Below are 22,781 nucleotides of genomic sequence, written 5' to 3' on the forward strand. Positions count from 1 at the left end.
ACCCATGCACACGCACGCAGCCTCGTGCACACGCATGCACACCCGTGCACACGCGAGCAACTCCAAGGTCCCACGCGCGTCCAGGCGCAACCCTCGGGGGCGCAACCCCGCCCGTCGTGCAAAAAGCCGCCCCCCCGCGCCCCCCCAAGGCCCGGGCCCCCTCTCGCCCCCCCGCCCCCGCTCCCCCCTCCCCAACTTTCCCGAGTTGCCGCCCCCGGCCCGGCCCCGCCCCGCCGGCAGCGCGCACTCCGGGGCGGCGCGGCACGGCTCGGCACGGCTCGGCACGGCTTTGCACGGCTCGGAGCGGCTCGGCACGGCTCGGAGCGGAGCCAGCGCAGCCCGCGGCCCTTCCCCGGCCCCTTCCCGGCCGGGCCATGCTCTAGCAGCGGCGGCGGGGTCGAGCGGGGCGGCGGGGCAGCGGCCCCCCCCCCGCGCCCCCTGCCCGCAGCGCGGCCGGGACGGGAGCATGCGGATCCTCTTCCTCTGCCTCCTGACTCTCGCTGACTCCTACGGGCAAGGTAAGAGCCGGGCAGCGGGGGCAGCGAGGAGCCTGGCACGGCTCGAGGGCACGGCACGGCTCGGCACGGCTCTGCCCGGGGCTGGGACCCGGCTCCGGACCCGCGCGGTGCCGCCGCGCCCCGCTGGGATGCGCCCGGCTCCGGCCAAGGGAGCCCGCGGCTGGCTCCCGGGGGGGCTCCCGAGGCTAAGGGGGGGCCGGGCAGGGTCTTGGGGGAGCCCCCCAGCGGGGGCTGGGATCCTGGGTTTGTGCTCGTGGACCCCGGCTGGGGAGCCGCGTCCCCGGGTTGGGACCAAACGGACCCCCCCTTGCTGCGTCCTGATGCAGCCCGGGGTGGGCTCTGCTTCGGGGCAGGGCCCCCCCGGTTTCGGTCCCGCTGGATGTCCCCCGGTTAGGGCCGTGCCCCCCGCAGGGGTCCTGCCCGCCCTCCCCCCACCCCCGGTCCGGTCCCGCTGGAGCCGGGGTGAGGCCGGAGGAGATGGGGGCCGGGGGGGCCGCGGCGCTCGGACGCAGGAATTTGTCGGTGCTGGGGCAGGCGGGGGGGACCCGGCAGCTCTGGGGACCCCCACAATAGGGGGGGACGTGTGTGGGGGACCCGGCCTGGACGTGGCAATGCTGGCCGAGCCGTCCGTCTGTCCGTCCAGCCAGGATATCTTGGTGAGAGGGGGCGAGCGCCGGGGGCAGCCGGGACCCCCAGCTCCCAGCCTGGGCAGTGCTCAGGAGCGGGGCTGGGGACAGCGTGGGGCACCCCCTTTCCCCCCCCAAATCGTTTTAGGGGCTTGCTGCAACCCAGGGGCTCGCCCGAGCCCCCCCACGTCCCTACATGACCCCCCCCCAAATGACCACACGGAGCCATCGAGGGAAACTGAGGCACGAGGCACCGCGTGGCCAAGGTCACGCAGAGCGAGGGGTGAGGGGCTGGGGGCAGCCCCGGTGCCCCCCCCGGCCACCCCGACCACCAGTGAGGCCCCCCAGCACGGGCACCGTGCGTGCCACCGAGCTGCTGGGGTCTCAGCTGGGGTGTCCCCCCCCCCACCCTGTGTCCCCCCAAATGGCACGGGGGGGGGTCGGTGCGTGGCCAGGGTCGGGCGCTCGAGGGCATTGCCCTGCGCCGAGCCAGCCCCCCCCCCCGCCTTGCACAGCCTCCGGGTCCTTCCCTGCTGCAAAATCCAATCTAATTTTTAATTAAGGGGGCGGCGTTGCTAAGATGCCAGGAACAAAAATGAGTCGAACGGGGGGGTTTTCAAAGGAGCAAGCAAAGCCTCTTAGAGGGCCGGGGCCGGGGCCGGGGCAGGGGGGGGTTGATCCCAGGCTCCCCCGCGCAGGGCTCGGGGAAGCGCCGCGGGGCTCCGCTGCCCTCCCAGGAACAAAAGCGCCCGCACGGTGCCATGTGCATCGCGCCGGCCTCGCCGCAGGGACGAGCTGGATGGGCTGCGAGGACGGGGACAGGGGGGGGCAGCACCCCCCCCCCCCAGCATCCCCCAGTCCCCCCCGGTCTGAGCGGCCCCGTCCCGCCACCGTCCCCATCTCGCTCCTGCCACCGCCAAGTTTCGCTTCTGCCTCCCCGCGGCCCCGCTCCAAGGTGGGATGCTTGGGGGTTTAGGGGGGGGTGGGAGGGGAGCAAAACCTGGTGGGCTCCCCCCCCACCCCGCAGCCAGGCGTGTGGGTGCCGGGGGGGGGGGTCTGTGCCATTCATGGAGTTCCACCCGCTCGCACAAAGATGTTGAATGGGTTTCATCACTCTTCATTTCTCACTAAATAATTTTCTGTATCTTATCTAAATGAAACCCATTATTCTTCCCCCCGTTTCAATCACTCGCTGTGATTGCGCCTCAAATTGAAATATTTATTCATTTTCTGGGCGATTCTTCTTCTCCTTCTCTCTGTGGGTTGTTGTGTGTGGTGCTTTTTTTTTTTTTTTTTTTCCTCTTTCCCTCCCTTCTTCCCTCCCAAGGAAGAGCAGCGAAATTGAAACAGCGGAGAGATGGCGGCGGGGGCTCGTCCCGGGGCTCTGGTGCCGGTGGGGCTGAGCTGAGACCCCACAAGCTCCCTGCACACCCCAGGGGAATGTGGCTGAGCCCCGCTGCCTTTGGAGCCCTCACCCCTGGGTGCATCCCTGCTGAAGGGGCAGGAGTGGCACCGGGCGCTCCGAGGTCAGGCCGGTCCCTCTGGTCCCCATGCTGGTGCCTTTTTTTGGGTGGGGAGCGGCTGCAGGGCTCTGTTCCCACCACCCCGTGCCCCTACAGGCACCCTAGGGTGATGCCAACCACCCCAGTGCAGCACCAGCATCCCACAACCTGGGGCTGCCCCGGGTTTTTGGGGCAGGAGGGACGGTGCCGGGGCACGGGGCCACCCTTCTTGTGCCAGGGACAAGGTGGCTGGGTGGGGGCTTCACCCCAAATCTGGCTGCTGGGGACGGGTGGAGGCAAAGGGGTCTCGGTGGCCACGGGGGGCTGCTGGGGGTGGTGGCGGGCACCTGCCCGTGCTCCCCTCCCGGGGCCGTGGTGGCTCGGCTCCCCGCGCGCCGCGGTGGCGTGATGTGATTTGTGAGCTGACCGTCGTCTGCTGCAGGGTAATAAAAGCCCCCGGGAGAGCTCCCGAGCTGCAGCGTGGCGGCCGGGGAGGGTGGGAAGGTGGCCCCGGTCCCTGAGGCTGGGGGGTGCCAGCGCTTGGCGTCACCCCCCTCTGTGGGCACAGGGGAAGACTGGGGACATTCGGGGAGTGAAGGAGCCGCCGGTGGCTTCGGGACATCCCCAACGCCCGCTTCATCCACCGGCAAAGCCCCGTGCCACACTCAGCGTGATCCTACAACGCTCGTGGACCCGTGCCAGCTGTCCCCAGGGTCCCCTCTGGGTCACCATCATCGTCCCCGTCACCCTGCAGTCCCCAGAACACCTCGGAGGAGGAGATGGAGCCCCAAAGGGTCACCGCGCGTCCCCCCAGCCCCGCAGCGAGGGGGACCTGGGGGTGGCACCCCCAGCCCCGCACTTTGCCACCTCCCCGTTCCCCGCAGCGCCCTTCAGCGATCCCGGTTTGGCCAAACTGGGATCAGAGCAGCCTGGGATTACGGTGCTTAAGCGCAGGGGGATGGGGCTGGCAGCATGGGGGGCCCGAGACCCCCGGGTGCTCCCCCGTGGGGCTCCAGCACCGGCACGGAGAGAGGACGGGGGCTACGTGGGGCGGGTGGGGAGGGTCCCGACCTCCCCAGGAACCCCAAAGCCGCTTTGTGAGTGCCGGGGATGCCGCGGTTTTGTGCGGGGTCCTGCCCCGAGCCCGTGGCACATCCCTTACAGAAGGGGCCGGATCCTGCCCCGGCACACGGCGAGCCCCAGCTCAGCCCCGCAGCGGGGCCAGGGCAGCTTTTGGGGCCGGCGGGGACGGATCCTGCCCCAGCAGCCACGGCCCCGTGCCGGGACTTGCCTGGGCCGCCCGTGCCAGGGCTGAATCGGCCGCTCCCCAGCTGGGGCCGTGGTTTAGTGCCGGGGAAGCATCCCCGGGGGGGACACAGCGGCCCCGTCCCGCTCCCCTCCTCGCAGCCTCCTGCCCGTTCCCTGCAGGGCCCCCACCTCCGGCCGTCCCCCCGCCCGCGGTGACCTCCGGCACCCCCCGCGCCCTCCTCTCCGAGGTGAGAGCGGGGTCGTCGGCCACCTCCGCCCCACCGACCCGAGCCGAGCAGCATTAATTACATCCCCAGCCTTTAATTCGAGCTTGATTTAATCCCGAGCCAGCTTTCCTCCTGCCCCGCCTGGCCCTGAGCCCACCTGGGCTCTCTCGCCACCCCCCGTTGGGCACCCATGGGTGCTCACCCACCCCGCTCACCCCATCCTTGGGGCCACCAGCCCCAGCCCTGCAGCACCCACCTCGCCAGCCTGCGGGGATGGACGGGGACCACCACGGCCCCAAGAAGCCCCCCGGTGTCCCCTCGGTGTCCCCTGCACCTGCGGGACCCCGGTGGCCCCGTGGGGTGTCCGGCGGGGACGCAGCCCCCCCAGCAGCGCGGGCGGTGGGGGGCTCGTCGCTAACTCCCCATAAAGGTTCCCCTAATTGCTTGCCTTACCTCAGGTTTTATCATCAAAGCATCCGTTATTCCCTCTCCAGCCTCCTTTTCTTTTTATTATCTCTTAATTAATCACTCCAGCTTTCACACTTAGCAGATAATTACAGTCTCCTGGGTGCACGGCTCATTTTCATAACCTCCTGCTCCCAGCCGGGGGTGGGCACGGTGCGGGAGGGCACCGGGGGGTGTGTGTGTGGGGAGGGGGGGGGGGGGACACCGAAGGGACCCGTCCTGCGCCCACAGCGGGACCGTGGCACCCTTGGGTGCCCGCAGCCCCACCTGGAAATTGAACATCGGGGCTGAAAATTGACAGCAAGGGGGCCAAAATCAGGCAAAAGCCATCGTGTGGAGTGCCGGGGGGGGGCCTAGGGTGCCGGGGGTCCGGGCGGGAGGAGGAGGAGGCTCGGGGCAGAGTTAAGGGGATGGAGGGAGCCGAGCGCGCAGCGGGGTCCGGGCGGGGGGCTCGGAGCAGGGTGGGGGGCTCGGAGCCGGCCAGGAGAGGACCCGGGGTTGGGGGACGGCTGGGGGGGGGCAGGAGGGGGTTCGAGGAGCCGAAACCCTCGGAAAAAGGCGCAGGGAAGGGAAAAGGGGGGGAGCGAGGCCTTTTTCTGCAAGGGCTGGAACATAATGGGCTGCCAGCGCTGCCATGGCAACGGGCGGATTATGATCCAAATGGAAATCAAAATAAGAGGTGGGGGGGGGGGGGGGGGGGGGGGAGAAGAAGAAGAAGAAGGAAAAAAAAAAAAAAAAAAAAAAGCGAAAAGAGTGGAGTAAAAAGGAGGAGGGGAGGAAAAACAACTTTTATTTCAAACCCGAGAGCGGCCGTGCGCCGTGCGGGGGTTGCCATGGGAACGGGGGAGGAAAAAAAAAAAAATTAAAAAAAAAAAATTAAAAAAAGGAGCAAAAACCACGCAGGCGGGCGTGCGAGGGGGCGCGCGTGGGTGCACGAGGGCGCACGTGCCCGGCTGGGTGTGCGAGGGGCACGAGGGGACCTGCTGGTGGCACCGGGCCCCAGGCGGTGACACCCGGAGCATCCCCGGCCCCCGCTCCCTCGCCTCCTTGCGAAGCCCTTCCCGGGGGATTTGGTGGGAAAAGGGGAGTTTTTGGGGGCGGCCGGGGAGGGTTCCCGGCCTCCTGCGGTGTTTTGGGGTGCACGAGGCTCGGCCCGGGGTTGGGGGGTGTCGTGGGGGCTTGGGGATGGGGTGGGGGACGCGGCGGGTGGATGGGGGCTGGGGGTGACGCAGGGAGGTGACAGGGGTTGGGGACAGCTTCTGCCAGGGATTTCTGGCAGAGATTTGGGGGAAACTGAGGCACGGGGCCTCGGCTGCCCCCGGGGAGGGCTGTGGGGCCAGGGCTCTGCACGCAGCGTGGCCAAAGCGAACGGGGAGCAGCGGGGAGCACCCCAATAAATCCGGGGGCACCCCAAAAAGTGCCTGTGGCCCCCCCTTTCCGCCCCGTGCCAGCCCCTGCCCGCTGCGGGATCGGGGCCGGGCGCGGGGAGCTGAGGGTTAAGCGCCGGGTTTCCTTTCTCTCCCTCTTCTTCCAGAGAGCCTTGGCAGGAAATTCCTCAAATTCCAGGCTTGTAGGATCATTGCTGGGCTCTGACCGCAGGAGCGCAGCCAGGGCTGCTCCAGCTTCTCCTTTGCGGGACTCGCAGGGGCCGGCGGCGAGGGGGGGGGGCTCCAGGGCGGCCCCCACGGTGTTCCCAGCCCCGTCCCCCCCCCCCCCATTGCCACCCCATAGGGACCCCGGCACTGGGCTCGGCCCCATTTGGCCAAGTTTGCCTTGGTGGGCACGAAGCCCCACGGGACCCCCCCGTGTCACCGCCTCGGGGGTGCTGGCGGGGGGCGGGTGCCCTGCAGAGCCTCCCCCACCCCACCCCATTCCCCACCCAGGACCCCAAATTTTTTGGTGGCGGGCACAGGATCGGGGCGGGCTGAGATTCCTGCCCCTATTTTCTGGAGCGGAGGGAGAAGGGAGCGAGGGGCCAGGAGGTGGGGGGGACAACAAGGGTGCCCCCCCCCCAAAAAAAAACCCTTGTGGTTTCGAAGGGGTCACCGCTCCCCAGTCGAGGTTTCCACCGAACCCCCTCTTTGTGAGCCCAGGACCCCGAACCACGCTGGATTTCTCCAGCACCAGGATAAATCCGGGGGGGGGGTTCCTGCCCCGTGGCACCGGGGGGGTCCCATCCCCAGCCCTCGGCACGGGGCCGCTCTGCCCCATCCTCTCGGGGCCCCGTATCGGAGGCTCGCGCTCCCAGCTGCTCGTCCCGATTCAATGTGAATGATAATCCCATTATTAAGAGATGTCTCATTAAGACATCTGTAACGAGAGCGCTTACCAGCAGCTCGGTGGAAGGGTGCCAGCCCCGTTTAAATATTTCTTTCCCCTCCATTAATGATTAGGGAATTTGTTTTTTTTTTTTTTTTCTTTTTTTTTTTTTCTTTTTTTTTTCCCCCTCTTTCCCAAAGAAGAAGTCCCCTCCCCCCGGCGCGCACACACAAACAAAAGTCTTAATTAGACATTGTTCCTAACAGGGATATTACACAAATTAATTAAACTCAAGCCAATAAACAGCCCTGCTCCATAATTCTGACAGCCCCAGAAATGAAGAGGAAATAACGAGGGCAGAGGCGCCGCCAGCTCCCGGCTCGCCCATGGGTGGGGGGGACGGGGGCACCCTGGGACCCCCCCGTGGGGGCTGAGCACGGCGTGGGGGGGGAGCAGCGGCCGCACATCTGCAGCCCAGGCCTTTGTGCGAAGGGCAGCGAGGGGAGGAGGAGGAGGAGGAGGAGGAGGAGGGGGCTGGGGTGCGAAGGCTGCCCCGCTCTGCTGAGCCAAAATGCACAGAGCCCGGCATGGGCGCACTCAGGGAGGGTGCACGCGGCTGCACGTGCAAGGACACACACACACACGTGCGTGCACACACCCGTGCACACACACACACACCCGTGCACGCATGCACACACACGGGTGTGCACAAGAACATGGCCCGTGCTCATGCTTGCAGCTGCTGTGCATGCACATCGCTGGGCTGTGCACACCCGTGCAAGAGGTAAAGTTGGTGCACACACATGCACGCTGCTGGGCAAGCATAGGGACGTGCACACACGCATGTGCATGCACTCCTGTGCAAGCAAGCATCTGGTGCATGCACACACACGTGCACATGGTCCCGTGCAAGCATCTGGTGTATGCACTCATGCACACACACACACGTGCACGCACACACTCCTGTGCAAGCAAGCATCTGGTGCATGCACGCTTGTACACGTGCACATGTTCCTGTGCATGCACTCGCACACCCATGCACACTCTCATGCACGCTCCCGTGCATGCACAGCGCCGTTGCACACTCGCTCCTTCCCGCTCATGCAGCCGCTGCACCCCGCTGCGGCCCCTCGCTCCGTGCCCGCCGGCCGTGCCCGGCCCCCCGTGCCCCCCAGGCGCGCCGAGCCTTTGTCTTTCTGCCTGGCTGCCCCCTTTCAAGGGGCCGAGGGCCCTGAAAGGCGCCGAGGTTCTCACACAAACGCCGGCCGCCGGCCACTGCCTCCGAGCAGGGCAGGTGGGGGGGAGATGGAGACCCCGGCCCCAAGGTGCTGGAGGGGGCTCGGGGCTCCTGGGGGCACCGGGGTCCCGCAGGTGTGATTGCTTTGGGGGGGACAGGGGGACTGTGGGGACCCCTAAAGCAGGGTCCTGCCAGGATCAGCCCTCGGAGCGCCATGGGACGGCGCCTTGGGGTCGGCACCGAGTGCTGTGGGGCAGCAGAGGGGTCCCCAGAGGGGGCCTGGGGGGTTCCAGTGGGGAATCTGCAGGGGCAGCAACGGGATTTTTGTGGGACAGCAAGAGAGTTCCCGTGGGGCAGCAGCGGGGTTAATGCGGGGGGGCAATGGGGTTCCAATGGGATAGCTGTGGGCTTCCCATGGGGAAACGAACGGGGTTCGTATGGGGGAAAAGTGGGGCTCCAGGGGCTCCCCACAGGGCAGCAAGAAGCCCCCAAACCCCCCACCCCAGCCCCCTGGTGCACGCAGCTGAAGGGGCAGCGGGGTGGCCCCATGGGGACCCTGGCCCCGTGCCCCCCCCCCAGCCCAGCTCGTTTGCCATACGGCAATAAAGCACTTCATTTATTCGCTTCTCTATTTTCTCCCTCTCCCTGCCCAACGCTGGTTTATATTTTATTGGCATCTTTGCTGCGCTGAAAGTAATGTAATTACGAGGGGAATTTATATGTTGTTTCGTAAGTCGGGAGTTCATTTTTTTTGTATTATTATTATTAGGTGGGGAATATTTAAGGCTCCTCAGGAACGAAAAATAGAACCCAATTCCACCGCGTCATCTCCCCCGGTATTTATGCCTCTTCCCAACGAGGTTTCAATTGAAAATCGCTCCGTATGTTCCCAGCGCCGCGTTATTTTCTCCCCGTGGCTCATCACGAGCCGGTGCCTCCTCTCCTCCTCGTCCCTCCGGGTCCTTTGCCATCGCTTGTGGCATTTTGGGGCTGTCACAGCCGTCCCCAAATCCTTGCCGTGCGCATCCCTCTATCGAGGCGCCTTCCCCGTGCCTCAGTTTCCCCCCAAAAGCTGCCTTGCAGGGGGGGGGCAGCAGGGTGGTGGGGCCGTGTGTGTCCCCCCCCCCAGGCTCTCCTCCTGCCGTCCCCAGCAGCGCAGGCGTCCCCGCCGCGGTGACACTGATGGGCTGTGACACGGCGGGAGGTGCTGGCCGCCCGCGCGGCGGCGCGGCGCCCGTCTCCTGCCCGGGAGGTAATCGAGGTGGAATATTTGATCGGCCGGGAAATGAGCTGCTAAATTTGTTGTGAGATTGGTGTCACAAGCAATCGCGGCGGCGCTCCTCGGCCGGCGGGGGGGGGGACGGCAGCGGCGGGGAGCCAGGGGACCCCGCGGGCTGGGGACACCAAGTTGGGGGGGGGGGGGGCTGGCGGAGCCGGTGGCGCTCCAGCTGCTTCGGTGGCACGGGGGGCATGGAGATGTCCCCGATGCAGATGTCCCCGATGTGGAGATGTCCCCGCTGCGGAGATGTCCCCGCTGCAGATGTCCCCGATGCGGAGACGGCCCCGATGCACACCCCACGTGCCGCTGCCCCCCGGGGACGCCGCGCCTGGTGGCACGGCCAAGGTCACCGTGGCCAGGGCGCGGGGAGGACGGCGGGGACCCGGCGTGCCCGAAGGCGGCGGGGAGGAGGGGAACCGATCTCCTCCTCATTTGTTTTTATAATTCTGCCTTTTAAAAAATGAAAATAACTGGAGCATCCCTTCCCCGGAGAGCTTTGCTACCACCAGCTTCGGCAGCGGGAAGCAGAGCAGAGGGGTGGGGAGGGGGAAGAGGCAACAGAGTGGCCCCCGCCAGCCCCGTGCCAGCCCCGCGGGGACACTGGGGACACCCCGGGGCCACTCCCCGAGATGGCGGCGAGGGGCAGGGCTGGATGCGGCCCCGGCCCCGTCGTCGGCCGCCCTGGTGCCTCCCAGCCTGGCGCTGGGCGCGTGCCAGCGATGCGCTGGCGTCATATGATGGTGGTGAAATACTTTCCGTTCCTGCTGGGACGGGAGGGCCGGGAGCGGAGCCGGGGTCCTGGCTCTGGAGGCAGCCACTGGGGGGGGAAAACGGGGACAAGGGACAGGGATGGGAATGGGGACAGGGATGGGGATGGGGACAGGGATGGGAATGGGGACAAGGACAGGGATGGGGACGGGAACATTGATGGGGACACGGACAGGGATGGGGATGCTGGCGTAGGGGGTGCAGGAGCTGCTGCGGGATTCAATTACCGAGGAATTAAAGGATGGTAATATTCAATTAATGTCAATCGGAGCGGGATTAGAGGCAGGAGATGTTGTCGGATGGGTGGGACGCGGATTGGATGGGGTTGAGCTTGGGGCTGATAAAGGAGCGGGGCGCACAGGTTGGGGCTTTGGCCCCAAATGGTGCAGTTGGCATTGGGATGGGCACCCCAGCATCCTCACTCCGTACCCCAACATCATCCTGCTGTACCCCAGCATCGTCCTGCCGTACCCCAGCGTCCTGGCACCGCGTTCCCATCAGCGTTCCCGTCCCCGCTGCCCACCCCTCTGGCCACGGTAGCGTTAAAAAAGCGAAGGGGAAGGAGAAGAAAATAGAAGAGGGCATTGAGTGACTTCAAACAAGGAGCGGAAGCGGCTCCTCCTGCCAAGATGCTTTCAGAGCGCGCGGCTCGCGCTGTTCCCGGGCAGCGCTGTCTTGCTGGGGTAATCGCAGCGAAGCAGCCTCATAAATTGTTGATGGCAACGGGGACCCTCTCTAGCAAATATCAATTTGCTGGCTGCGAGCTGCGGGCGAGCGTGCTGCCGGGCTGGGCTGCCACCCAGGTCCCCGTCCCGCTGCTGTCACCCGCCCGTGTGGCACAGGGACACGGGGACGCTGCGGGAGCAGGCTGGGGGCATCCCCAGCCGCAGGGTCCCCTCTGCCCCGAGCCTCATCCCAGCTCCCGTCCCTGCTCCCCGTGGTCCTGGGGTGGGTTCGGGGCTGTGGCTGCCACCCTGGGTTGGGGACACACGCGTGGGGCTTCGTCCTTGAGGCCACCACCGCCACCAGCCACCCGCGTCCCTGCCCCGAGCCGCGGCCGGCTTGAGCAGAAAGCCCCAAATTGCTGGAGCCTAAAATAGCTGCTGCTCCTCGGCAGATGGGGCGGGAGGACGGCGAAGTGCCAGGCTCGATCACGTCTCCGCTCTGCCGCGTCCCCCGCCAGCCGCGGCACCCGCCCGCTGCACGGGCACGATGGCACCCGCGGGCTGTGCATGTCCCCCCCCCACCATCTCCCGATTTTGGGGACACGGTGACACCGCCGGCAGCCCCGTGCCTCGGTTTCCCCACGCTGGCGGTGCCCGAGGTCCATGCGTGGCACCGTCCGGGGGATTTTGGGGCCGGCCGCAACGCTTGCGCTTTTTTCCATCCCATTGCCTCGCACTGGGTGACAAGTGGCTCGGGGCGCCGGCACCGGGGCGGTGACAGCGCGGTGACAGCATGGGGGCAGAGGGGACGCGGGCGGCGGCGTGGATGCAGCCAGCAGCGTGTCCAGGGGATGGGGACAGAGCAATGGGGACAGGGATGGGGACAGCGATGGCCCCGGCTGCAGCAGCCACCCGCGGCCCTGTCCTCCCTCCTGTCTCTCCCTTTCCGCTCTGCCGGGCAGGGCCACAAGGAAGCCAAATCCTCTTTTCTCTCCCGCAGAATAAAACCAGTGGAGGGTGGGATTTTTTTTTATATTTTTTTTTTCCCTCCCTGTGTATTTTTATTTTTTTTTTTCCCCCCAATATAAATAGAAGCGAACAACTCGGGAAGAGGAAAGGGGAAAGGCTTAAATTTAAAAGCGGTGAGAAGAGGAAGGGGAGGAGGGAAGAGAGATAAAATAATAAAAAAAAATAAAAAAAAAAACTCGAGCGCGGAGAGATTTAGCTCCATCTGAAAGCTGTCAGCGCGAATAAAAAGCTTTTCTTTGAACCCTGAGTTTAATAGCGAGAGGAGAGAGAGGGAGATTGGAGCACCAGCCCCAGGGCTTAATCAGACCTTCATTTGATAAATAGAGGGAGACAGGGCCGGGCGTGTGGCTGGGTCCCCGCCGGGTCCCTCCGCGGGAGCCCCCCGCGTGCCCGGGCACCCACGGGTGGGCACAGGCTGGGTGCGCACCCCCGGCACCCCGCGGCCGTGCCCCGGGGCCTCGCCGGGGATCTGTGGGATCTGTGGGCTCCTTGGCACAACGTCAAGGACCCTCCGCGGCGAGGGACGCGCGGTGCTCGCTGTGCCGGGGCCGAGCCCCCCCCCCCCGCATCGCCCTGCGCCAGACTAAACAGCGGCGGGGACGGGATGGGACTGGGATGGGGATGGGATGGGACTGGGATGGGGATGGGGATGGATATGGGGACAGGATGGGGACAGGGATATGGATGGGGACGGACAGGACGGTGCCTGCAGCAGGGTGGGGGGCACCCGTGCGCCCCTCTTTGGCATCCTGCGGGTGCCACCGGGTGCTCTGTGTCACCCCGCGGTGGCCCTGTGCTGTCCGTGGGTCCCCGCTGTCTGTCTGGTTGTCTGTCTGGCGGCCGCAGCCCCCCCCCACCCCGCGCTGCCTCCCCCCCTTCCCCAGCTCTGATCTTCCCCCACGCCCACCTCTCTCCAGGCACCTTCCTCTTTGATCTCCGCTCTGCTTTTTTATTCCCCCCCCAGCTCCATCCCTCCCCCCGCCTCTCCCATTCTCTCCTTTCCCTTTATCTCCCTCCCTCCCCCTGTCCCTGCTCCCGCTCCTCTCCCAAAACACTGCCGTGGGGGGGCCACGGGGCAGGGACATCCGAGTGTCCCCAGCCACCCCCTCCATGCCCAGGGCCCCGTAGCTGGCTGGGGGCACCCCGGGGTGGGGGTTTGGGATGCCCACGCGGGTGGGATGTGACCGGGGGACACCGGCAGTGACTGTCCCCGAGTCACCGCGGGTCCCGGTGGGCTCTGCGAGGGGCTGCAGGGCTGGGTGCCCCTTCCTCAGCACCCTGGGGTGCCCCTTCCTCAGCACCCTGGGGTGCCCAGTCCATGGGTCCTGGGGTACCAGGTCCTGGGGTGCCCCCATCCTGGGGATTTGGGGATGCCCGAAGCCACGTGCGGGCTGGGGGGGGGTCTCTCCAGGTGCCTGGGGGCGAAGCTTTGGGGTTGGTTCCTGGTGCTGGGGCACAGCCAGGGGGTGCTGGGGGCTCCCCGGCAGCGGTGGGGGGATTTGGGGAGCTGCCGGGGGCTTTGGCTGCAGGATCAAAGGCAGAGGGGGCTCAGAGCACCCGGCTCTTGGGGACAGAGCACACCCTGGGGACACAGAGCGCACGGTGCTGTGCCATGGAGGGCCGTGCCGTGCCAAACTGTGCCGTGTTGTTCTGTGCCATAACGTGCCGTGCCGTGCCGAATTGTGCCGTGCCAAACTGTGCCGTGCCGTGCCGAGCCGTGCCGAGCTGTGCTGAGCCGTGCCAGGCCTCGCCGGGCCACGCAGGCGGAGGCAGGGCTGGGGACTTAGCGGCGGCTTCGTTATCTGCAGCTCGCTCATCCCCAGAAGGGATTTCTGCCTCCCCCTCTCCCGCTCCACAGCGGAAATCATTTGAATATTTTAGCAAGAGGCTTTCAAAGCGGGGGGGGGGAGGCGAGCACGGGGGAGAGAGAGGCAGCTCCCCTCTGCCACCCCAGGGGGGCCCGAAACGCCCCTCGCCCCGCTGTCCCCATGCTCCCCAAGCGGGTTGGGACCCCGGTGTGCCCAGTTCCCCCTTTTTGCCCCCCCGCACATGCATGTGACACTGCCACACACGTGTGACACGCACCCCGCGCTCCCCCCGCTGCCCTCCTGGTCGATGCCCGCTCGCCGCGTGACGGCCGCGGCACCACGGGGACACGGCCTGGGGGGCTGGGGACGGCGCTGGGGACCCCGGTGCTGGCGGTGCCGGCACAGCCCAGTGCCACCAGTATGACGGAGCACTGGGCGCTGTGGTGCGGGGCGCCCTGGGCCGTCACCGATCCCCGTCCCACGTCCCCAGCGGCGCAGACGCGGTTCGTGGAGGAGCCGGAGGATCAGACCGTGGTGGCCGGCCAGAGGATCGTCCTCTCCTGCGTGGTGCTCAACTACTCCGGGATCGTGCAATGGACCAAAGACGGGCTGGCCCTGGGGATGGGGCAGGGCCTCAAAGGTACCCGGGGGAGGCTCAGGGGGTGTCACCACATGGTGACACCATGGGCGTTATGGCTTCTGCGGTGCTGCAGCCCCCATTTCCCAGCTCCGTGTGCCGGAGCGGGGCCACGTGTGCTGTAGTGAAGCTCTGGCAGGGACTGGGCGCTGCTCTCTGCTCCTTGCTGCATGCACCGGGGACCCTGCGTGGACTGGGGATCCTGCATGCATTGGGGTCCTGGCGTGTGTTGGGGTCGTGCATGCACTGGGGTCCTTGCACATGTTGGGGTCCCTGCATGTATTGGGGTCCCTGCACGCACTGGGGTCCCTGCATGTATTGGGGTCCTGCACATATTGGGGTCCTTGCACACACTGGGGTCCCTGCATGTACTGGAGTCCCTGCATGTATTGGGGTCCCTGCACGCACAGGGTCCCTGCACACTTTGGGGTCCTGCCCGCACCGCAGTCTTTGCCTGCGCCCATGTCCCTGCACGCCCTGAGGACCCCCCCGTGCCTTGGGGATGCCGCACATGCCCCACACATCCAGAGCTGGCACCAGGTGGCGACCAAACCCCAAGCCCCGGCGAACCGGGCTCAGAAATTTGGGGTCACGGGGAGCACCCAGGGGGTCCCGTCCCCTCGGCGCTCACCCCGCGCCGTGTCCCCGCAGCCTGGCCGCGTTACCGCATCGTGGGCACGGCCGACTCGGGCCAGTACAACCTGGAGATCAGCGACGCCGAGCTCTCCGACGACGCCGTCTACGAGTGCCAGGCGACCGAGGCCGCGCTGCGCTCGCGCCGGGCCAAGCTCACCGTGCTCAGTAAGGAGCCCGGCTCCCCCCCCAGTTATCCCCGGGTCCCCCCCAAACCCCTCCCGGACCCCCCGAGCCAGCCCAGGCAGGCGCAGGGAAGGGGCTGCCGGTGCCTACGCCGCTGCCTCCCCCTTGCCTTGCCTCCAGCAGCCCGGCTGTGCCATTATCTTTAATGCCTTAATCTATATTCACGCCGTGGCTGAGTTACGGGACCTACGAGTGCAGTAACTTTGATTTCCCCGACTTTTGTGTCTTGTAAAAAAAAAAAAAAAAAAAAAGATGCTGCCGGAGCCGCAGCGGAAATGTTGCATGAACGGGGTTTTGGGGCGGATTTCTTGCTTTTCTTAATTTATTTTTTTTTCCTCTCTTTCTCCTTCTTCCCCTGGCGTTGAAATTCCCATTAGAAAGGCAGGAGATAAAAGGCGCGCGGGTGGGAGCTGTGGCTGGGGGCACCGAGCTGTGCCCATGGGGGTCCCCCCCAACTCCTGCCAAGCTCAGGGGGTCCCCCTGTGTGTCCCCCCCCCCCAGTGTGGGGCTCACATAGGGCAGAGGGCTCCTAGGATGGGGGGTCCCCATCAGCCATTCCTCCTGCACCCAGCCAGCACCCGGGGGTGTTTGCAAGCAGCCCAGCCCCTCCCTCAGCACAGCACGACCCCCCCCCAAACTCCCCGGTTCCCTTCTCCCCAAGAGCCCAGCCCTAATAAATCAGTTTCAAATCAAGGTTTTAGCTCCTCAGCTTGGCGTTTGTGGAGGGCCCCTGGTGTCCCCAGTGTGTCCCCAGTGTCCCCAGTGTGTCCCCGGCGTCTCCAGTGTGTCCCCGGTGTCCCCAGTGTGTCCCCGGTGTCCCCAGTTCGCCCCCTGTCCCCTCTGCAGTCCCCCCCGAGGACCCCACCATCGACGGAGCCCCCGAGATCCTGCTGCGCGCGGGGACGCCCTACAACCTGACGTGCCGGGCGCGCAGCGCCAAGCCCGCCGCCACCATCGTCTGGTACCGGGACGGGCTCCAGCAGGACGGAGCCATCACCACCACGGTACCGGCCGTGTCCCCACCCCATTCAGCCCCCCCTTGGCCCCTCCGTGGCCCCGTGAGGCGCCGGAGCTGACCGCGAGCCCTGTCCCAATCTCCCTGGCAGGAGGTGCTGGCTGACGGCAAGCGGGAGACGACGACCAGCCAGCTGGCCATCAACCCCACCGACCTGGACATCGGCAGGGTTTTCTCCTGCCGCAGCACCAACGAAGCCATCCCGGCGGGGAAGGAAACCTTCGTCAAGCTCAACGTGCACCGTGAGTCCGCAACGGGGGCGGAGGGGATGGAGGGGACGGAGGGGACGGTGCCGCGGCACGCGGGTGTCACCGGCGCAGAGCGAGGAGCTTTCAGGGTGTGGGGTGTTGTGGGGTGCTGGGGGGCTCCCAGCCCCGTGGTTTGGGGGCCCCCAAATGGTGTCTGGGTGGGTGGGGGCCGAGGTTGCACCCGCTGGGTTCACCGGAGCCGGGCTGCGCCGGCGTCAGGCGGGGGCCAGCTGGGGACGGCGCGGTGAACACCGACCTCCAGTGGCTGCTGCGGGAAGGCTCGGCCCCGCCGGGTCCACGGCCACGGTGGGCACCCGGAGATATCGGGGATGGAGGGTGCCTGCTTCTGGAAGGGGTGGGGGGCACCCAAATCCATCAGGGATGGAGGGTGTCTGCTTCTGGAAGGGATGGGGGGCACCCAAATTGATCAGGAATGGTGGTTGCCTGATTCTGGAAGGGATGAGGGGCACCCAAAGCAGTCAAGGATGGTGGACACCCATAGCTTGAAGGGATGGGGGGCACCCAAATTGATCAGGGACGATGGGCACCCACTTCTGGAAAGGATGCCAGGCACCCAGATGGATCAGGGATGCTGGGCACCCCAAAAGACCATCACAGTTTCGGGGCTCTCCCCCCGTGCCGTGCCGTGCCCAGCACACGGGGCCGGCTTTGCTGCGCCGGGCCGGGGGCTTCTCCCCTCGCCCCCTTCTCTCTCTCTGCCACGCTGAGCCCGCCCCAGCGGCCGCGACGGCTCCGTCCGCCTTCCCGCAGATCCCCCGACTGTCACCCTGTCCATCCAGCCCCAGACGGTGCAGGAGGGCGAGCGGGTCGTCTTCACCTGCATGGCCACCGCCAACCCCGAGATCAAAGGCTACAGGTGAGGAGGACCCGCGGACCCTTTGGGGGGGCTTTTCCCGACCTCCGGGCTCGATCCTCGGGGCTGGGGGGTGCTGAAGCCGGGGTCTCCGCTCCCACCAGGTGGGCCAAAGGGGGGGTGATCATCGAGGAGGCCAAGGAGAACAAGTACGACACGCAGGTGGACTACACCTTCTTCACGGAGCCCGTGTCCTGCGAGGTGCACAACGACATCGGCAGCACCAACGTCAGCACGCTGGTGGACGTGCACTGTGAGTGGGGCAGCCCCCCCAACACCCCTAACACCCCCGAGACCTCCCCCCCACACCCCAGGGCTGCCTCCCACCCCCCTCCCCAACCCTCCCCTCTCCCCGCCAGTCGCCCCTCGCATCATGGTGGCCCCCAAGCCCACCGTCACCGACATCGGCTCCGACGTGACGCTGACCTGCATGTGGTCCGGCAACCCCCCGCTGACCCTCACCTGGACCAAGAAGGAATCCAACATGGTACTGAGCCGGGGGAGGGGCTCGAGGAGGGGCCGTGCCCACCCCCGCCAGCCCTCCTGAGCCCCCCCCTCGCCCCCACCCCAGGTGCTGAGCAACAGCAACCAGCTGTACCTGAAGTCGGTGACGCAGGCGGACGCGGGGCAGTACATCTGCAAAGCCATCGTGCCCCGCATCGGTGTGGGCGAGCGCGAGGTCACGCTCTACGTCAACGGTGAGCGGAGAGAGGGGGGTGGTGGGACCCCCACCCCGGTGCCGTTGGGTTTCGGTGACCCTCCCCACTTCGTGTCCCTCCCGCAGGGCCCCCCATCATCTCCAGCGAGGTGGTGCAGTACGCGGCGCGCGGCGACCGCGGCAAGGTGGAGTGCTTCATCGGCAGCACGCCGCCGCCGGACCGCATCGTGAGTGAACCAGGGGGCTCCGTCCCCATCCCCATCCCCGTCCCCATCCCCATTCCCATCCCCATCCCCGGGGGGGGCACGGAGAGGCGCTGACGCAGCCCCCCTCTGCCAGGCCTGGGCTTGGAAGGAGAACGTTTTGGAGGCAGGGACGCTGGAGCGCTACACGGTGGAGAGGACCAACACGGGCAGCGGGGTCCTGTCCACCCTCACCATCAACAACGTGATGGAGGCCGACTTCCAGACCCACTACAACTGCACCGCCTGGAACAGCTTCGGGCCGGGCACCGCCATCATCCAGCTGGAGGAGAAAGGTACCGGGGGCACGGCGCCGCAGCCACCGCTGAGCCGCCCGGCCCCGGCTCACGTCCCCGCGTCCTCTCGTCCCCCTGCAGAGGTCCTGCCCGTGGGCATCATCGCCGGGGCCACCATCGGGGCCAGCATCCTCGTCATCAGCTTCCTCGTGGCGCTCGCCTGCTTCCTCTACCGGCGTCGGAAAGGAAGTGAGTGGGGGGACGGGGACGCCACGGATGGGGACGGGGACAACATGGATGGGGACGGGGAAACTGGGATGGGGACAGGGAAACTGTGATGGGGACGGGGATGCCGTGGATGGGGATGGGGACACCATGGATGGGGACAGGGAAACCAGGATGGGGATGGGGACACCGTGGATGGGGACAGGGACACCACGGATGGGGACAGGGACACCGTGGATGGGGATGGGGAAACCAGGATGGGGATGGGGAAACTCGGATGGGGATGGGGACACTGTGGATGGGGACAGGGATGCCATGGATGGGGATTGGGACACCACAAATGGGGATTGGGACACTGTGGATGGGGACGGGGAAACCAGGATGGGGTTAGGGTGCCGTGGATGGGGACGGGGACACCACAATGGGGACGGGGACACCACAGATGGGGACAGGGCGGGGGGACCGGCCAAGCTGTGCCCCCTCCGTGCCACCTCCATCCCTGTGCATCCCCAGGTCGCAAGGACGTCACCCTGCGCAAGCTGGACATCAAGGTGGAGACGGTGAACAGGGAGCCACTGACGCTGCACGCGGACCGGGAGGAGGACACGGCCAGCGTCTCCACCGCCACCCGCGTCATGAAGGCCATCTACTCGGTAGGGGATGGCCCACAGTGGGGCCACGCCGCGGCCAGGGCTGCCGGACCGTGTGGGGTGGGAGCGGGGAGGGAATGAGGCCGTCTGTCCCCCTGCAGTCCTTCAAGGATGACGTGGACTTGAAGCAGGACCTGCGCTGTGACACCATCGACACCCGCGAGGAGTACGAGCTGAAGGTCTGGTCCTGGGGGTGGGGATGGGGTGGGGTGGGGTGGGATGGGATGGGATGGGTTGGGATTGGATTGGGATTGGGATTGGGATTGGGATTGGGATTGGGATTGGGATTGGGATTGGGATTGGGATGGAGATGGGGATGGGGATTGGATGGGATGGGGATAGAGGATGGGATGGGATGGGGTGAGAGTAGGGTGGGGACAGGGGATGGGGAAGGATTGGGGATGGGATTGGGATGGGGATAGGGATGGGGATGAGGTGGGAATGGCAATGGGGATTGGGTGGGATGGGATGGGATAGGATGGGATGGGATGGGATGGAATGGAGTTGGGATGGGATGGAATGGCAGAAGGTTGTGAGGGGATGGCTGGCACGGGATGGGGATGCAGACGAGGATGAGGATGGCCTGGAGACGGCGATAGGGACAAGCACAAGAAAGGGGATAGGAACAGGGGCATGAAAAAAGAGCAGCTCGGAGGCGAGAAGGGACCAGATCCTCGCCCACCCCACCCCACCCACGCTCCCCTCCCACCCTCTCACCCTCCCCATCCCCACAGGACCCCACCAACGGCTACTACAACGTCCGTGCCCACGAGGACCGCCCGGCCTCCCGCACCGTCCTCTACGCCGACTACCGCACGCCGGGGCCGGGGCGCTACGAGGCGAGGCCCCCCTCCCGCCTGTCCCACTCCAGCGGCTACGCGCAGCTCAACACCTACAGCCGCGGCGGCCCCGCGTCCGAATACAGCGCCGAGGCGGCCGCGGGCACCGGGGCCCCCCCGGGGACGGCGGGGGGCGAGACGGCCAGCCAGCTCTCCTACGAGAACTACGGGGGTCACGGCGCCTTCCCGGCCGGCGGCGGCGGCTACGGTGGCTACCGGTTGGGCTACGGGCAGCCCCCCAGCTTGGAGCGGGCGCCCTACGACGCCTACGACCCCATGGGCAAGTACGCCAGCGCCACCCGCTTCTCCTACACCTCCCAGCACTCGGACTACGGGCAGCGCTTCCAGCAGCGGATGCAGACGCACGTCTAGGGGTTGGGGGGGGTGGGGGGGGGGCGGCGGGGAACCCGGCGACTGTCCCCTGATATTCAGGGGTTCATCCTGACCCCCCCACACCCACCCCTCGCCCCGCTTCTCCGTGCGCCGGGTCCCTTCTCTTCGAGCTTCCACACCCCGCTGGGATAGCGGTTGTCTTCGCGGTACCTTCCCAAAGGGGCGCGGGGCGGCCTCCCCCTGGCCCCGTGCCCCCCATCCCGGCCCCTTTTTCCCCTTTCTGGCTCTGCTGGGAAGGGGGGGGAGCCCGGAGACATCCCCGATGGGGGCTCAGCCCCGCACGCCCCGGCCAGCGCCGCCCATCCCGTGGCACACGTGCGGATGTAGGCGCCGCGTTTGGCTTCTTTTCTCCCCAAAATGCCCCGGCCCAGCCTGTTCCCGTTCCCTGTGCCTTGACTTTCGGGGTTGGCCCACGCTCGGGGCCGGCTCCCTCCCGTCCTTCCGTCCGTCCGTCCGTCCCACAAAGCCCCCGCTCCCACCCTGCCCCGAGCTGGTGAGCAGGGGGCACCCCGCTCACCCTGGGGGGTCCCGGTACGGCGAGACCCCAAAAACGCCCCCAAATCAAGGGGATGGGGGCCCTCAGTGAATGTATTACAGGGATATGGGATAGGGGCAGCTGCTGGGTGAAGGATTTCGGTCCCCAGATGGGCACCGGGACCCCAAAATAAGGGGAACCCCAGAACAAGCAGGACCCCAAAACATGCAGGACCCCAATTCCCTCGGGAGCAGGGAGCCGGGCTCTGGCTGGGGCACGAGGGATTTTGGGGGCACTTTGTGAGCTCGATGCTGGGGAGGTTTAGGGGAGGTTTTGGCTTCCCAGCTGCATCCTACCCAGCCCAGCTCTCGGTACCGGCACCCTACAGACTCGGGGGGGTAGGGGGTCCCCGCGGACCCTTGGGATTAGGTACGAAGCACCCTCCCCCTGCCTGCCCGGCTCTGCCCTGGGGATCGGGGCGAGCTCGGTGGCCCCCATCCTGCAGAGCCTCCTCCTCCTCTTCCTCCTCTTCCTCCTCGCTGCGGAGCCGGCCCCGCGGCAAGCAGGTACGATTCGGCCGCAGGACGGTTCGGGAAGGAAGGGGCACGGCACGGGGAGGGGGGTCCCCGATATCCCAACCCCCCCCTTCCCCGTCCCCAGCGGGTTAAACCTCGACCCCAAAGGTACTGTCAGGACGGTGCTGAGCCCCCCCCCCGACCCCCGGCCGGCCGTTTCTTGCGATGGTGCCTGATTTAACCCCGGCTGTCGCCCCCAGATGCTGCACCCCCACCGTCTATAGCAATAGCGTCCCGCCGGCCCCGAAGCCAAGCTGAAGCTTTAAACTCAACTCCCTGGGGCAGGGGAGCAGGATCGGGGCCCCCCCGGCCCCAAAGGGAGCTCCGGGCCAGGTGGCAGCACCCCAGGGCGCGGGGGCGAGCGGGTCCCCTCCTAGCACAGGCTGTTTTAGACCCCCCCCCCCCTTCCTTTCCCCTAGAGACACGTATCTGTGACCCCTGCCCCCCCCAAGCCACCGTTTTTTTATTTGTCCTTTTCCTTTTTTTTAAATATTATGTACTATATTTTTAGTCTTAAACACGATATATTATATATATTTAATTTTTTTATATATATATTATAAATATAAATGTTAAAAAAAAAAAAAGAAAGGGCTGCGATTTGCCTTTGTAGCATCTTGGGGGGGGGGGCTCTGCCAGCGGGGCTGGGGGGACGTGGGACCAGGGGGGATGATGGAAGGGGGGGTCCCCAGCCGCAGCACCCCCCGCGCTGCCTCCGTTGACCTATTTTTTATTTTTTTTGCCCAAGCTTTTCAGCAGGAGCCGCTGCCAAGAGGGGCGGCGGGGGGGGGGGGGCGCTGGCAGCCCCTCCGCACCCAGCCCAGTTTTATTTCTCCCAGCCCCGGCTGCGCCAACGGGCTCGCTTGATGATTTTGTTTCCCTACGAACGCAGGCCTATTACTTTGCGCGCTTCCACGCCTGGTTTATTATGCATGAAGCAGGCAATTTGCCTGCTGCTCCCGGGACCCATCTTTAAAACAAAAAGGTGCTTTGTCATTCCTAATGGCTTTTGCTGGAGCGTGGAGCGTGCGCTCGGGCGGACGGATGGATGGAAGCATGGGGTGGATGCGTGGAGAGATGGATGCGAGGGGAGAGGCGTTAAACCCCTGCTCTGCCCTAACCCCTTTTTCTCTTGCCATGAGCGAGTTTCGCTGGCCCTAGCCCAGGAGCGAGCCACGAATTCACACCTGGAGATTAGATCAGCTCCGAAATCCCAGCCCCGGAGCTGCTTCCACCTTGCTAAAGAGGCAGGCGCGTCTCCCCG

The 22,781-nt window shown here is 66.2% G+C and overlaps 1 protein-coding gene across 1 annotated transcript; it reads left to right on the plus strand.

Moving 5' to 3' along the window:
• The first annotated feature begins 320 nt into the window (after window positions 1-320).
• KIRREL1 (kirre like nephrin family adhesion molecule 1) lies at window positions 321-22,032 on the plus strand. The gene is made up of 15 exons (XM_084302961.1): window positions 321-518; window positions 14,122-14,271; window positions 14,920-15,069; window positions 15,934-16,091; window positions 16,194-16,344; window positions 17,122-17,227; window positions 17,329-17,477; window positions 17,584-17,711; window positions 17,796-17,922; window positions 18,009-18,109; window positions 18,222-18,420; window positions 18,502-18,609; window positions 19,099-19,238; window positions 19,337-19,414; window positions 19,970-22,032. The coding sequence occupies exons 1-15, from the start codon at window positions 467-469 to the stop codon at window positions 20,444-20,446; spliced, it is 2,274 nt and encodes a 757-aa protein (XP_084159087.1). The 5' UTR covers window positions 321-466; the 3' UTR covers window positions 20,447-22,032.
• Window positions 22,033-22,781: the final 749 nt, after the last annotated feature.

This window comes from Netta rufina (assembly GCF_964035555.1).
Source record: "Netta rufina genome assembly, chromosome: 29".
Classification (NCBI taxonomy): domain Eukaryota; kingdom Metazoa; phylum Chordata; class Aves; order Anseriformes; family Anatidae; genus Netta; species Netta rufina.

Excerpts from the sequence above, each read along its gene's own strand:
- KIRREL1 (XM_084302961.1), top strand. The coding sequence starts at position 467 with ATGCGGATCCTCTTCCTCTGCCTCCTGACTCTCGCTGACTCCTACGGG. Across the intron at positions 14,272-14,919 it reads GATGGGGCAGGGCCTCAAAG|CCTGGCCGCGTTACCGCATC; the intron begins GTACCCGGGGGA and ends GTGTCCCCGCAG. Across the intron at positions 17,923-18,008 it reads GGTCACGCTCTACGTCAACG|GGCCCCCCATCATCTCCAGC; the intron begins GTGAGCGGAGAG and ends TCCCTCCCGCAG.